The 15733-nt window shown below is 45.7% G+C and overlaps 2 protein-coding genes and 1 long non-coding RNA gene across 4 annotated transcripts in view; 2 read left to right on the top strand and 1 right to left on the bottom strand.

The window, feature by feature from the left end:
• LOC310838315 overlaps positions 1-15733 on the top strand; it is a 110729-nt gene that overhangs the window by 34615 nt on the left and 60381 nt on the right. The gene's annotated exons all lie outside the window — the stretch shown is intronic.
• Positions 4468-9600, bottom strand: LOC310837412 (vomeronasal type-2 receptor 26-like). 2 transcript variants are annotated; one of them, XM_083723975.1, is made up of 4 exons: positions 8598-9600; positions 6829-7056; positions 6258-6384; positions 4468-5766 (listed from the first exon to the last, which is right to left on the bottom strand). In XM_083723975.1, exons 1-4 carry the CDS (start codon positions 9339-9341, stop codon positions 4850-4852), a joined length of 2016 nt encoding a protein of 671 aa, XP_083580101.1. In that variant the 5' UTR covers positions 9342-9600; the 3' UTR covers positions 4468-4849. The 2 variants fall into 2 exon arrangements, with proteins under 2 accessions (XP_083580101.1, XP_083580102.1); XM_083723976.1 differs by lacking the exon at positions 8598-9600 and adding an exon at positions 7692-8074.
• Positions 15042-15733, top strand: part of LOC310837637 (uncharacterized protein) — a 4713-nt gene continuing 4021 nt past the window's right edge. The window contains exon 1 of the mRNA XM_083724548.1: positions 15042-15145. The gene's annotated coding sequence lies outside the window, so the exon portion shown is untranslated. The remainder of the gene's footprint in view (positions 15146-15733) is intronic.

The following is a 15733-nucleotide window of genomic DNA, read 5'->3' as shown; positions in this document are numbered from 1 at the left end:
TGACCCAGAACGGAACTCCCATGCAAACGGCGAGTTGCCTGTATTTAAGTTGTGTTGTATTGCAGAAATAAAGTTCCGTTTGGTGGGGATGATAGCAAATGCTTGGAGTTCTTTGTAAAGCTCAGAGAATGCCCAAAGAGACAAATCTTTTGTGATAATTCAGATGGTTCAGTTAGTGGAGAATGTGTCTGGTAAGGGGGAAGATGGCCTTGGGGATGTGGAGAACCAAGCATGTCAGCGTGATCTCAGGACTGCAATACCTCAAGGACAGCCTCTTCCCATTTAACCTACCTGGACCCTGAGATCATCTTCTGAGGCCCTCCTTCGTGTGCCTCCTCCTCGAGAGGTCCGTAGGGCGGCAACACAAGAACGGGGCTTTCTCTGCAGTGGCTCCCTGTCTGTGGAATGCTCTTGCCAGGGAAGTTCGCCTGGCGCCTTCATTATACACCTTTAGGCACCGGGCAAAAACCTTCCCCTTTAACCAGGCCTTTGGTTGACCTGATTGACATCCTATACCCTTTTAAAATGTGGCTCCTTTCAGGGGATGGGTGTTATTGGGTTGTTGTTTTTATTCTGGTTATATATGTTGTGATCTTTTCTGTGAACTCCGCTGAGAACTCTATGTATACAACAGTAAATAAATAATAATAATAATAATAATAATAATAATAATAATAATAATAATAATAATAATAATCTTGTAAAGGGACAGTTACAGATAGGTAGCCGTGTTGGTCTGCCATAGTCAAAACAAAAAATTCCTTCCAGTAGCACCTTAAAGACCAACTAAGTTAGTTCTTGGTATGAGCTTTCGTGTGCATGCACGCTTCTTCAGTATCTGTTTGGGGGTACAGTATCTGAAGAAGTGTGCATGCACACGAAAGCTCATACCTAGAACTAACTTAGTTGGTCTTTAAGGTGCTACTGGAAGGAATTTTTTGTATTGTAAAGGGAGTGGGTTTCATGAGTTCACAGTGTTCAGATGTAGGTACGCTATGTAGAGCGTGTATATATTTGCATACTTCCTAAAATAATATATTGGTCCTGACCCCAACGAAGGTGCATTGCTATTTAAAATCCAAGCTGACCTTTCCACCCTGTGCTGGCCCATGTCAAAAAGGGCAGCTGCTTCTCTGTGTTCTTGCAAACATGTTTTCTTCAGTTCTGCATCTGCTCCTCAAGCCACAGAGAAACTCCAGAAGGTTGCCAGGGCAATGCTTCCCCGCCTCATAAATATTCTTATTTTTCCCGGGGATTTCTCCAGGGATTTCTCCAGAGATTCATAATTTATCGCACTGAGTCTGAAAAGTTTGGTGCATAAAATATCCCCTGTCTTGTCAATTCCCTAAACAGCTGCAGCCGGTGAGAGGGATAGAGCAAAAAGCCTACATCACAAATGAAAAGTGGCTGTGCTCTTCCTTCTTTCCCTCGTGCTTTTAGGACACCCCAAACGGGCTAGTTTTAAATGTCACCACAAACATATTTTTAAGGGTGGCAGGTTGTGCACAACCATCTCATCCCTCACTCCATTTTCTTCATAGCAATTGCTACATTACAAGTCTTATTGCAATCCTGCTAATGTTTTCATCTGCTTACAGTGGTCATCAACTCATCAGTTCTCATCGGGAGAAACGGGTTTTGATTTTCCCCAATCTTCCACATCTTCCCTGAAACTCCCCCTTTTTTAAAGTTAAGGGCCCAATGGAGCTAAACATTTTTGTAGGTTTCATGCTCTCTATAAGCGTGGTCTGTTGCATGTCCCCACAGCCATCTATGGGTCCCAGAAACACAAGGGTCCTGAACACAAAGACCATAAAGTTCCCGCACCACTTTGATTGCGCAATGCACCCTGATTGCTTCTTGGTGTCTGGAGTATGGATGGCTCCCGCCTCCTGTGATTCTCCAATACATTTTTTGGAAGTTCCAAGCAGCTGCAAAAGTTCTAAAGAGTTCCATAAAGTTTTAAAAAGTGCTAATACTTATGAGTAGTAATGTTACAGATGCAATGATTCCAACTTTACATTTCGGGGTGACCTTTTTTCACAACTGAGAAGAATTAGTCCCCTTTTCAGTATTTCTAAGCAAAAGTTCATCCCATTATAATACAGGGAGTGGGGTTTGTTTGTTTGTTTTTGAGGTCAAAAAGTTATAACTCTAGTGCATATTCTATTTTTCTTGATTATATGCAGCAAAAAGGGCAGCTCCCACTCTTCTTCCTGGCTAGCCCTCCCTTCCCTATTTTGCTCTCCTTTGGCCTAACTGCAGCAAAGGCCATTTTCTTTGCTTTCTGGTCCACCTAAGCAACAGTTGCCCAGGTTGGCCAGAACTGCCTTGTCCTTCACTGATTTATCTACCCCCCTCCCCAAGCAACAAGCCTTCACCCTTTCCTTTCCTCCTCTTCCTCCTCCTCCTCTGTTTCACTGTCACAACATTCCCACCGCTGGAGAGACCTGTCAGGAATAAGCATGGGCCAATGGTACCAAATAGTATGGGAAACAGCCTACTGGAAAAATTAACCAATAAACTGAAACTGACATGGGGACAAATAGAAGAAGACACCTTCACCCCTGTATGGCTCCCCTTTATCACACACACAGCCCAACAAGACAATGACAAAAACCCACCAACAGCATACAAATCAATATGGCTAACCTGATCCAAAACACCCACCCACCCCCCTCACCCATGAAAACAAAGACCACCACAGCCAACCACAAATGAACAAGCACACCCTAGGCCAACCCCAACCTCTCTCACCACCAAAGGAACACGAAGTGAACAGCAAAGAACCTGCAGAAGCAATGCTGACACCAAACCCTACATATAGTAAGTAAAACAGAAACATCGCCGCCCGACCCCAACCCCAATCGTCTCCCCCCCCCTCCACCCCTCTCCCCCTTTTCTTCCTAATGTCTCAAAAAATGATACTGAATTGTAAAAATGTTACATGGGGGAAAATACGAGAGGGAGACATTGCACACTTTTGTAAATCATCAAATTTTTAATAAAAAAACTGCCAAAACATTCCCACCACTGTGGAAATGTCCGTCTGGAGCTCCCCCCTCCATAATACGCTCCCTTCTTACTACATTCAGTGGAAACATTTGAGGATTCTTCTGAGGAAGTGAAATGAAACGGGGGCAGGGGGGGAATTCAATTATTGGGGGGGGGGTTAGAGATGACAGTTGAGCAGGTAAGATTCTGGACAAATGTGGACCTAGGTCCCTGTGTATATGGTCTGAAGGAGCAAAATGTTAACAACACCTTTGCTGAGGCTGAAGAGAATAAGCAGAGGCCTAAATATAGGACAAGTGGCTTATTACACCAGAAGCTTATCATGAGTCAACAGTGTGATGCAGCAACCTTTTTATATATTAAATAATAATATTGATGACCCTCCCTCACTGTAAGGTCCCTGCATGGCTCACAACATTTTAAAATACAGCATTGAAAGGTGTGTTTTTTTAATTATACAATTAGGGGGGAAAGATAACAAATTTTAACTCTAATAAAAATAATGTTGAAATCTTAGTCTGCTTCAACAGAAGTATAGCGTCCGGATCAAGGGAAGTAACAGTCCCACTCTATTCTGCCTTGGTCAGACCACACCTGGAATACGGTGTCCAGTTCTGGGCACCATAAATTAAGTAAGATATTGATGAGTTTGCAGGTATGGGGTGGAGAGTGACCAAGATGACCAAGGGCCAGGGAGGAATGGGGGAGACCACCTCTCCATCCTGACCCTCACAGGGAAGAGGAAGAGGAAGAAGACAGTATAGATTTAGAACAGGGGTTTGAGGGAAGTCACAGCTCAGAGGCAGATGAGGGGGAAAGTTGGGAAATGATGGGAGAGCCAGAGCAACACCTGGCTGACATGTCATTAGAAAGCATTCTAGACCCACCATCTTCCAGAACCCAGCAAGTCTTGAAAGTAGGAGAGCAAAGAGCTCAAAGACAGAGGGCACTTAGCAGCACCTGCAGAGGAGGCGATGATGATGATGAGTTAGGAAGTGGGAGAGACTGGGGGTGGAGATTCACTCAGGACACCATTATCCAGGAGGCTGGGTTCTGTGGCCTCACTCTGTAAGCTTGGGGAGGGGAGAGCAAAGGACTGTAAGAAACTTTTCCTTGTCTTTAGAATTTCCTGGGCAATCAGCCAGGAACCGTTGGTTTCTGCTCTCTTCACTGTGCAGCGAAATGCTTGTCACAAGACAATGTTTACATTCCACAGTCAGAGTTGCTGTTGGAGTTTCTCACGGGAAAGGAGACTGGATGTGACGTACACTGGTTTCCTGTTTTTTTCTCAGTTCTCTCTGTGCTTCCGAAGAGAGAGGATGCCTCTCTGCTCTCACAGAGGCAAGATGCTTATTTGTAAGCTCTCAGCATTGAAATGTAAATAAAGTAAAATAAAGTATGTGGCACGTACTGCTCATCATTCCACTGCGTAAAATACTCTGCAATAACAACAGATAGCACCCTAACATTGGGTATGTTTAGTCTGCATAGAGGCCTACATTTGTTATTTTCATTTATACTCACTCCTATGCCATAAAGGGCATTGTATAATTGGAGGGATATTTCTCTAAAATTAAGAAAAATATCAGGAGTGACAGTGGACATCCTTGTTCCGTTCCACGACTGATTACAAAATGTTGGTAATGTGAATTCCCCGTGATCTATGTGATCTATATCTTCCAAAGTATTAAGAAATTTTCAACCAAATACAAATTTCATAACTACTTCCATTAAGTTGGTTGGTTCTACATGATCAAATGAGGGTAACGGTTTTTTAAACTGAAACATCATTTTTCAAGAACATCACTTCCCTACCTTCTTGAAAAATAATATTTTAAGAATCAGATGCTATTTTTAGTTTTGCTGTCAGGTGCTCCTTTGTGTTCAGATCAGGTCTCAGCAAAATAATGTAGCATTTGGGAATGAAGATGCAGCCCAGGAGCCCAGCACTGGAGGCCAAGATGGAGAAAACCTGAACGGCTACCATGTATTTCCCCTTGGTGCTCAGGTAGGTGGGAACAAAGGACACCCAAACACTGCAGAAGACCAGCATGCTGAAGGTGATCAGCTTGGCTTCATTGAAGGCCCCAGGCAGCTTCCTGGCTAGGAAAGCCACCGTGAAGCAGATGGCCGCCAGGAAGCCCATGTAGCCGAGGGCACCATAGAACATGGCCACAGACCCTTCGTTGCATTTCAGGATGATCTCCCCGGGCTGGGAGTGCATGTCAGAGTCTGGGAATGGTGGCGAGATCCCCAGCCAGATCATGCAGATGACAACTTGGACACAGGAACAGGAAATGACAATGGAGTTGGCCAGACTCTTCCCCAGCCATCTCCTCAATGAGTTCCCTGGCTTGGTGGCCAGGAAGGCCAGAACCACAGTGATGGTTTTTGCCAACACAGAAGAAACAGCAATAGAGAAGATGATGCTGAAGGCCGTTTGTCGGAGAAGGCAGGTCCCTTTCCTTGGCCTCCCAATGAACAGGAAGGAGGACAAAAAGGAAAGCAGGAGGGAAACCAGGAGGATGTAGGAGAGGTCCCGGTTGTTGGCTTTGACTATGGGAGTTTCATTGTATTTAATAAAGATTCCTAAATCAAAGCTTGTGGCTAAGGACCCCAGTAGGGCAAGGGAAAGTAGGACAACCCCCAGAGATTCTTCATAGGCTAGGAAGGTGATATGCTTGAACACACATTGATCTCGGTCCTTGTTTGGATGCTGGTTTTCTGGGCATTTTTGGCAATGGTCTGCATCTGAGAGAGAGAGAGAGAGAGAGAGAGTAATGTCTAATACGCTGGATTCAGCCAAGCCCTGAGCAATATCCAGCCTCTTGGGAGAGATTCAGTTGTCAACCAAGACCGTCTGAGACAGCCACAGATCACTACAGGTATTTAATTAGCTCTACCCCAAAAAAATTTGGAATGGATTCCAGGGCTAGAGATCCCCAGCTTGGCCTCTGGCAGGTTGGGCTGCTTGGAGCCCCCTATACCAGGGCCAAAAGGAGGATCAGGGGTCTGTGCAGAAGTCTAATATCCACCCTAGGTCCATAACAATCTCCCTCCTTAAGGACCCCGGGACAGTTAAGTCTAGTCAAAGGCAACTATGGGGTGCAGTGTTCATCTCGCTTCAGGCCAAGGGAGCTGGTGTTCATCTCGCTTCAGGCGAGGGAGAATTGGTTTTGAGAGATTCCTGACGGGACCCTTCTCTCTTCCCCAAGGCCAGCCTTTCCCTTGGAGTCACCCACCTTCCTGAGCGGAGATGGTCCCTTCTGCACAGGGAAGACATTCATAACAGCAAAGAGGCTTCCCTTCCTGAATCACCTTGACGGATCCAGGGCGACAGCTTTCCACACACCTGGAAGTAGGAAGGGTCTAGGCACAAAGACGAAGAGCGTCAATGAGAATTGTTCTTTGAGAAATAGTATGTTGTCATCTGCTGTAGCATCTAGACTATAGCTTGAAACTCAGCATTTCCCATCTCTGTCCATTACATGAATGATTCATGATTAAATTCAGGAAAAAACCATTGACCTCCATTAAATAAAGTTCTGTATAAGGGCCATGAGCTATTCACTACTAATAAAATTCATGTAGCAACCGAAAAGCAAGGAACCCCCCTTTCCCCATACACACAGTTTAGCAGGAAGCCTCTATGGCACCCAGCTGAGCAGAGGAGCTGTAGGAACTATCTGGAACAACAGCCCAGTGCTGGAGTTGACAGGCAACTGAGGGCAGCAGCCCACAGAACAGGGAGCACTTATTAGAGCTCATAGAAAAGACAGCAAAATGACAGGCTTGATTCCCACTCCCCGTCACCTGATTGAGCCACTTGGGCCACACAATGGCCTCCTGGTCGATGGAGCACTTCAGGTCTGGGGATCCCTGTCTGTTGATACTCCCAAACTTCACTCTGAGGACGGATTTATTGGGGAACACCACCCAGTTCACAATGTCCAAGTCGGCTGCCAGCTCCCCGTTCTCATCCAAATACACTCTGTCCATGGAAGAATTGTAGAACTGGGTGCTTCCTAGGAAAGGGTGGAGCTGGAACAGAAGCAAAGATGAGAGCATTTAGAATAAAGGGAAGCATAGGCCCCTGTTTTGCTAGCCCAGAAATGGAAAGTCAGAGAGGTCCCAGCTAAAGAGGATTGGCAGCTTAAGTGGACAGAATATGGAGAACGTGCAGATTTAACATGCAGAATAAGAGAACAAGAAGAAGATACATTGAAAGAAGAGTGGAAAGCAGTTATTGAATATATGGAAAATAACTGTATACAGCTGAAAATGGTGGCAGCATTAAGACAAATTCAACCCCGTAAATAATGTTTGATGGGTGTAAAAGTAGAAAACTGATTTGAATGGTTATAGTAAAATATGCAGGGGTGTATAGGATGTAAAATGGACCAAGGAAAGAGAAGAAGGGAAGTCACTGGATATTTGTAAAATGTTTATTTGCAATTGTTATATTGAAAATTTAATTAAAATTATCTAATAATAATAATAATAATGGAAGCATACTGACAATCCACTTCCCCTTTGCTTAGAGCTGGTTGCAAACTCAAATAGTCATGGAGGGATCTTGTCACTTTTGGTTCATACTCTTTTCTCTCTCACATAAACCCCAATCTTAGATTCAGTTCTCCACATTTCTGAACCATTTTTAAAATAATAATAGAAACTCATCTGAATTCTTCAGCATTTCTGTGTGAATTTCTCCTAGTAAGCATGTTTTTGAAGGATGCTGCCCCCTTGGATTGTTTCAGAAATTAGGTTTGTTTTTCCTTTCAAGACAAACTGAATGAAATCTCTAATATGGGCTTCAGCAGGGAAAGGCAGGAGCTTGGTGGAGGGAGCAGAGAGCCAGAGCAGAGTCAAGCGGGTGTCAAAGGAATAGAGACTAGAGACAGCCTGATCAATGTCATCTCCCCTGCCAAAAATAACTCCAACTTGCGGGGAAAGGAGAATTGGGCACATGATGGGAGCAGTTGCTCGGGGGGCTGTGCAATGAGGCAAGAATAAGAATAGCAAACAGAAATGAAAAATTTATATGTATTAAAGAAGGTTGAAAATGGAAAATGGCTAATGTGTTTTGCAAACTTTGGCTTTTTTCCATAGTATTTTTTTTTCTGAAGGGCTCCAGGCTCTTGCTGAGATTAAGATTAACTAACTGGTTGTTGTTCTCTGCTAGCTAACATGTGAGTGTTGTAACCTTAGATCATGTGATGAAGGTATTGGATTGCAATATCTCCTTTTTGAAGGGAGTTGCCTTTTAGTCTTTGGCTCCAAAACTCAACAGAGTCAATATGTAAAGGAAGCTCTCCTGAAGGGAAGAGAGAGAGAGAGAGAGAGAGAGATCCCGAGCCTGTGCTGGAAAGAATGATGTTCTCATTCTGTTATAAAGAGTTCTGTGAGTAAAGAGTGAATAATATTTCTATGGGCCTGGACAATAATTCATTTCCAAAAGGAAATGAATGCTTCCAGTTCTTATGCTTCCAATCGTTTCAAACTGCACAATATTCAATATCTGCAACACTACAATTGATTGTCATGCTCAGTTGAGATGTCTATGAAGGGAAAGAAAATACCTGCCATGGCTGTAGCCTTTGAAGTCCCATTCTCTCAGGTCCCCTCTGCTTAGATCTAGATGAATATGCAGCATTTAAGGCACGAGCCACGACTTGCAGAGTATTGTAGATCCTGTAGCTGTCTAGAGAGAGGATTCTTTCCAGATCATCTTGGGGAAGCCTCTCCAGTTTCTCTCTCTCTCTGCATCTTGTCCGGCCTTTCACTGAGAATGCATGCTTTGAATAGAAACAATTAAAAGCATCCTCCCAAAACTTCTTAATACCAAAGAAAAAGGGTAGAAAATCACCGTATTTTGCCCCTTTACTTGTCTCAGTGAAGAAGGAAAATATACCATGGATGTTTTGGAAAGATATGTCATTATACATCAGCTCCAGGGCGACATCCCACAAAACTGTTGTGATGAAGATTTTTCCAACAATGAATTTCATCACTGTGTCAAAAATCTGTTGTATAATGAGTAGTCCATCTAAGAAATAAGTCATTTCCCCATAGTAAACAAATACACACACTTGCCTCCACTTGAGAAATGGAAGACGAGACATGTATACTCCATTTGTATTCAGTCCTTGGATGCTTTGTGAGATGACAACACATACACCGCTCTTGATGAGCACGGGTGTCAAGCTCTTCAGGAACCTCTCCCCGTTGTCAGTGTCTGGTGCAAGGAGGCCAATCAAGGTCCATTGGAAGTGCTGGAGCAGCTTGACAATCCCTGGGTACAGGGCTTCTTCTTTGGGGACCATCCGGTAGAAAAAAGGGAAATGCCTCTTATCATTCAGAACATGAGAGACAAAAGCATAAGTGACCTGGGAAGAGAAGGAAGATTTGTATCTTGTTTGATTTCAGATCAAAGCCTAAATATTTCTAAGCCCAACATGAGATTGGGAAGGTCTTAGGAAGGAGGAAGGTCTAGTGCAAGGACCCTTTGGTGGGAACAGTGATTTCCTTGAAGGTTGTGGCAGCCGCAAAGAAGGGAAATTTGATGCTAGGGATCAACAGGAGGGTAGTTGAAAATATGCCTGCCAATATCATAATGCTATTATACCTCTCTCCATTCCTACCTGTGGGATTTTATAGATGCCCAACACGTTTGAAATCTGGATGGAGTTTTGAGAGTCGGACCCTTCGAGAACAGCCAGTACGTTAGTCTGTTTACCACAGCTGTAGTTTGGAAAGTTCAGCTGCCCAATGGACAGCATGTCTAGCAAAGCATCATAGGTCACCCTTCCATCAAAAAAGTTCTCATGGATGCTGTAGCCCAGGGTGATGTTGGGTAACAGCTTTTGATTCTGGTTGATCGCTTGAATGGCATACAAGAAGGAGAGGAACTGCCAGTACTTTGTGGGTCCTTTCCTGGAGGGAGAAATTATATACATGCCAACATTGTCCAAGTGATATTTCTGTTCTACCTCTAATATTCAGCTCTATCTCTCTTTCAAACCAGAACGAGTGAAGGCAGTGAAGGTCCTGTGTGAGTGTCTGGAGGCGGATGGAGGTTGGATGACGGCTAACAGATTGAAGTTGAATCCTGACAAGACAGAAGTACTGTTTAGGGGGGACGGGAGGCAGGCAGATGTGGAGGACTCCCTGATCCTGAATGGGGTAACTGTGCCCTGAAGGACCAGATGCACAGCCTGGGAGTCATTTTGGACTCACAGCTGTCCATGGAGGCGGAGGTCAATTCTGTGTCCAGGGCAGCTGCTTACCAGCTCCCTCTGGTACGCAGGCTGAGACCCTACCTGCCCGCAGACTGTCTCGCCAGTGGTGCATGCTTTAGTTATGTCTCTCTTGGATTACTGCAGTGCGCTCTATGTGGGGCTACCTTTGAAGGTGACCCGGAAACCACAACTAATCCAGAATGCAGCAGACTGATGACTGGGAGCAGCCGCCAAGACCAAATAACACCGGTCTTGAAAGATCTACATTGGCTCCCAGTACGTTTCCAAGCACAATTCAAAGCCCTAAACAGCCTTGGTCCAGTATACCTGAAAGAGCGTCTCCACCCCCATCGTTCAGCCCGGACACTGAGGTCCAGCGCCGAGGGCCTTCTGGCAGTTCCCTCACTTCAAGATGCCAAGTTGCAGGGAACAAGGCAGAGGGCCTTCTCGGTAGTGGCACCCACCTTCCCACCAGGTGTAAAAGAGAAGAACAACTTCCAGACTTTTAGAAGCAGTCGGCCATGTTTAGGGAAGCTTTTAATGGTTAACAGACCACTGTATTTTAATATTTTGTTGGAAGCTACCCAGAGTGGCTGGGAAAACCCAGCCAGATGGGTGCGGTATAAATTATTATTATTATTATTATTATTATTATTATTATTATTATGGATCTAAGACAGTGATTAAAAGATCCAGAAAGCACTATCATAATTCCACTTTGAGAATGTAGATATTTCCCCCTTGTATATTAAACCTAAGGCAAAAAGACACCCTTCTCCTACCATCATTTTTCAGAAGAATCCTGCAGAATCAGCCCAAAGGCTCATCTGTTCCAGCATTCTCAAGGCAGCCAACCAGATGCACATGCAAAACTGAGAAGCAGGATAACACTTCCCCTACTTGAGATTCTCAGTTACTGGTACCCACAGGCATAGTGCCTGTGACAGTGAATGGAGAACATAGCCATTGTGACTGGTAGCCACTGAGAGCCTAATCATTCCCCAATTTATCTGCCATTGGGATCTTCTTATGTTCTTAAAGGCAGGTACCAGATCATGAGAAAGGCCCCAGAAAGTAACTGGAGATGAGTTGGATCTCATGGAAATGGTAGCAAGTGGAACACCAGGAACTTCCATCCCCATAAAACGTCTTACCAATAAAAGCTGGTGGAAGGACATTGGCTAAAGATATGAGGATGAAACACAGTATTTGTGGCAGAGATGACCCCACTGATGAGGTGGTCTCCTGGCCTGAAATAATTAGGTGAATCTATCTCATCCCTTTCCAAAGACAAGAGGCATTTTGTCTTCAGTTTCCCACAGTCCCCATAAGGCAGTAGAAGTAGCAGAATGAGGACCATCTTTTTCCTCCCAGGAACGAGCACCTCCCTTACAAAGAATTAGAAGTCTTTTGTTGTAGTCCTTGCAAGTAGCAGTAACTTTCTTCTTACTAACAGAGCCCTGCAGAGGGGTCACATCTGAAGTGGAGAGAAGTCAAGCCAACCTCATTCTGGTGCAGTTATCATCTGTCCTAAATCTCAGCGCCCCCCCCCCCCCAAGTTTTGGGTGGCTCAGGAAGCATATATCTGCCAGACCTTTCTGCCTCATATCCATAACATCACGTTTAGTGGACTCAAATGTGATCTTTGGAAGCAAAAAAACCACACACACTATCATTTTTATAATTATACGGAGAAGAAGTACCACCTCTGCAAGTTCCTAGACACTTTATGCAGCTCCACCTGCAACTGCTGGGCTGAAGAAAAACATGTTTATGAAAACTCCAAGATCTGCCTCCAAACTGTGAGATGCAAATGCCAAAGACTGGTGAAAAGTACCAAGATTAAGAGTTAGAAGTTCCCTGAACTATCATACGTGAGCTCTGGCAGAATCCTGTTGGTTTTCTGGTTCTTTTAACAAATTTCCCCCCACTGATGCCAGCTCAGGATAGGGCAACTCTGATGAATTTGAGAGGTGGAAAAGGGAACCGAAATTGCAAGTAAAGACAGAGACGATTCAGCAGATGCAGTTTCGTGGGTTTATTATTATTATATGTTTTGTGGTTTTATCCTGTATTTTTATGCTGCGAACTTCCCTGAGATCATTGGGTGAAATGTAATAAACACCCACCTACCCCACCCTCTGGGTTTCCCAAAAAACGTTCTGTCAGAGAAGTTGCCTCCCTGACAAGGGTAGATCAAACAGGCACAGAGGCGGAGGGAAGAGCTGGCCTCCTCCTCAGAGAGGAGGGAGAAGTATGGTTACCAGATTTTTTTAAATGAAGCTGAGTAGCAGCAGGGAGTCAGTAGTGGGGGTGGTGAGGCAAAAGACCCTGGGCCCAAGCACACATGCATATTGTATAAAGGTGCAAAGCCCTCCTTTCGCACCCTGCGAAAGATAAATGCGCAGAGTCTTTTTTAAAAAACTGGGCAACAGTGCGCCATCTACCCGTGACTCCCAAGCCTTCCCTGATCTCCTGCCCCCTTCTCTCTTTGTTTTGACAGATCAGGGGAGGCTCGGGAGTCATGGGCGGGCGGCCGTTGCCCAGGAGGGGACAGCCTGGCTGGCTTCAGGAGCTGCTCGCTGCTCGCTGCTGTGGTGCAGGAAAAATGGCGGGCGCCATGGCAGTGAGCAACTCCTGAAGCCAGCCAAAGCCAACTGTGTTAAAAGGCTGGCTCTGGGCTGCTGAGGCTGCTGCTGCCATGTTTCCCAGGGACAGATCTGCAAATCTGGGGACATTCCGTGGACAGAATTTTTCCGGGGACAGATTTGGAAATCCAGGGACGCCTGGCAACCCTGGAGTAGCAGGAATGTGACCTCTGTACAGAGTGAGGTACAGTGAACTGGAATGCAATTTACAGGCTCCAATGAAGACACAAGAGAAGGGGAGATATGAGGGGTGGAATTGCCCAGAAACAGGAGACTTTCGAAGCTAGCTGAGAAGAGGGGGGTTGGAAGGAGGAAAAGGTGGGGGATTTCTTGTTGGGGCAGGAAAGGGAGAAATCGCCATGTTTCGGCAACTGGATCATCATTGGAGGATTGATAAAGCTTAGCTCTTACCAGAGCTCCTTGTAATGTAGTAATAAATCTGCATTAATTAATGTTGCGTTCTGAAGGCGAAGGAAAGGATTGGGCCCTGATTAATAAAATACACACGAGGCTTGGCCAGCAAGACTCTGGGAGGAAGTGCCAATAATATAATCTGCCACACCCTGGCCCAGGTCCCTTTTATTAAGAAAAGAACTCTTAACACAGCGTTTGTAAGACCCAATCAGATTTCCTCTGAGCATTTCAAAAAATCCCCCACGTGGGACAAAGTCAGATCAGAGTAATCCTTTCAACTACAAAGAAACTAGGAGGAATGCATTTAGGAAACCCAGAGGTCATAAACCCATAGGAAAGAAAGACCGTATTTACCATCTCCTTGTGAACTCTCTTCCAGGCCCTTAAGATCGACCTAAAGATTAACAAAATCTACATCAAAGCTACTTTCTGTCTTTATGTACTGAGGATGCCCGGTGAAGCAACTGGTCTGTGTTTTAGCATGCTATACATGACTGTCAGGCAGTGAGAAAATGGCAGAGGTGCAGAGGCTTGTGGGATTTGATCAGAAATCATGTCAGATGGCTCAAGCCCACTCAAAGCAATGCGTTCATTGCTGACACAATGGCTTGCTACATTTTCCATAATTCCTCATAGCAATCCCACCTGACCACCAAAATTAACTGCTGGAGTCATGTTGTGTGGGGGAGAGACACCGCATCCTGACACTTTCATCAAGGTGCCTCCTGGGTAAGCTTAGTAGCCCTGGAATAAGAGAAGAGGTCCTCTTGTGGATCAGGAATGGAAGTTGCAGGAAGCAGAAAATAGTATTAAGTGGATAGTTCCTTCAAATGGGGGGCTGTGGTGCCAGATGTTCTTGGCCAAAAGCTCGCGAGAACAATCTGGCCACATCATGTTGCACCAACTAGAGATTCTGCACCAGACCCAAGGGCAGCCCCAGAAAGAGTGCATTGCAGAAGTCCAGCTCCAAGTTTTCCAGTGCTCCAGTGGTCAGGCTATTCTTGTTCACAAACAGCCATAGAGGACACATGGGTCTGTAGTGAGTACCTCCAAACTATGCATTTGCTACATAGGCTTAGGATCCAAGGCCATTATTGTTAAAATGAATTAATTGTAAGTAAAGAACCCTTTTTCTGTACCAGTCGGACTCCTGAGTATTTTATTTTACCTTTTTAGTCATGCTAATGTGTGAATGAGACTGATTTTGAGTGGTGCCATGGCTGGCACAACCAAAGAAGTTGCCCTGTGCCGTAGAACATATGAGTGGGCCTCCCTGCCTCCACCTAGCCGCCAGGTAGGAGAACAAAAGCCAGAGTTGTCTGAGTGGGTGGAGCTGGAAGCAGGATGGAAGTTGGACGCACGAAGACATGCATGCTCTGTGCTGGATTCAAAGCTGTGACTAATGCAGTGCTGATGCTCCGTGGAGTATTAATGCGGTGAAGCCCTACTATCTATGCTCAGGTTGCATGCGCAGTGGTACCTCGGCTTAAGAGCTTAATTCATTCCGGAGGTCCGTTCTTCACCTGAAACTGTTCTTAACCTGAGACACCACGCGACTTCTGTTCTCATCCTGAAGCAAAGTTCTTAACACGAGGTAATATTTCTGGGTTAGCGGCTCCTCCTGGGCTCCTGCCTGCGGTGCTCCGCTTGTGCTCGGCTTGCCAAGGGTTAAAAGGCACAGAGCTGGGTTTCTAGAGAGGACAGGAAGGGGAGGCTTGGGGGGGGCAAGGTCCTCCCGAGCAAAGCCCCTCCCTCGCCATTCCCGCCTGCAAGCGGAGGGGCTGCTTCCGCCTCCCTCTCTCTCTCTCTTGCAAGAGCTGCCTGGGGGTGAGTCCTGGGGCAATGGGGAGAAGGGGCTGCGGGGGACGATGCCTGGGGGGCTGGCCAGATCAGGCCTGGGGGGCGCCAGATGGGGGGGAGGGGGACTTGGAGGGGGGAGCCTGCAGAGAGAGCCCTGGGGTCTCGAGAAAGAGCGGAGGAGGAGGAGGAGGAGGAGGAGGAGGAGGAGGAGGAAGGGGGGTCTTCCTCTTGGCCAGCATCGCTACTGTGTCTTTTCTCCTGGCAGAAAGCGCTACATTTTTAGCAGGGCGATGAGAGCGAGATCTCTTATTATTGGGTCGCTTTTCTAACGTAGCTCAGCTTTTTTCTTTCTTTAATCAGTTTGGTCGTTTATACGGATGTCAGCCTCCAGGACGTACTTTGTATACCAAACTATATAGGGAACTATATCTGGTCTAGGGAATATGCCCCACAAATAACCCAGAGATGCATTTTCAATAAAAGCACACATTCTCCTCATGTAAAAACACCAGGCAGGTTTGGAGTACATTGTCAGGAGCAGGGCTAGGCAAACTGAGGCCCGGGGGCTGGATGCGGCCCAATCGCCTTCTAAATCCGGCCCCTGGACGGTCCAGG

The sequence above is a fragment of the Podarcis gaigeae genome (assembly GCF_964106915.1).
Source record: "Podarcis gaigeae genome assembly, chromosome: 2".
In the NCBI taxonomy this organism is placed as follows: Eukaryota; Metazoa; Chordata; class Lepidosauria; order Squamata; family Lacertidae; genus Podarcis; species Podarcis gaigeae.
This window is presented reverse-complemented; position numbering and strand designations above follow the sequence as displayed.

What these genes read in the sequence shown, in the direction of transcription:
- LOC310837412 (XM_083723975.1), bottom strand. Translation starts at nt 9,341, where the DNA reads ATGGTCCCCAAAGAAGAAGCCCTGTACCCAGGGATTGTCAAGCTGCTC. An exon ending in GGCCCAAGTGGCTCAATCAG is followed by an intron (nt 6,385 to 6,828) that starts GTGACGGGGAGT and finishes CTTTGTGCCTAG; the next exon opens with ACCCTTCCTACTTCCAGGTG. An exon ending in GACCATCTCCGCTCAGGAAG is followed by an intron (nt 5,767 to 6,257) that starts GTGGGTGACTCC and finishes TCTCTCTCTCAG; the next exon opens with ATGCAGACCATTGCCAAAAA.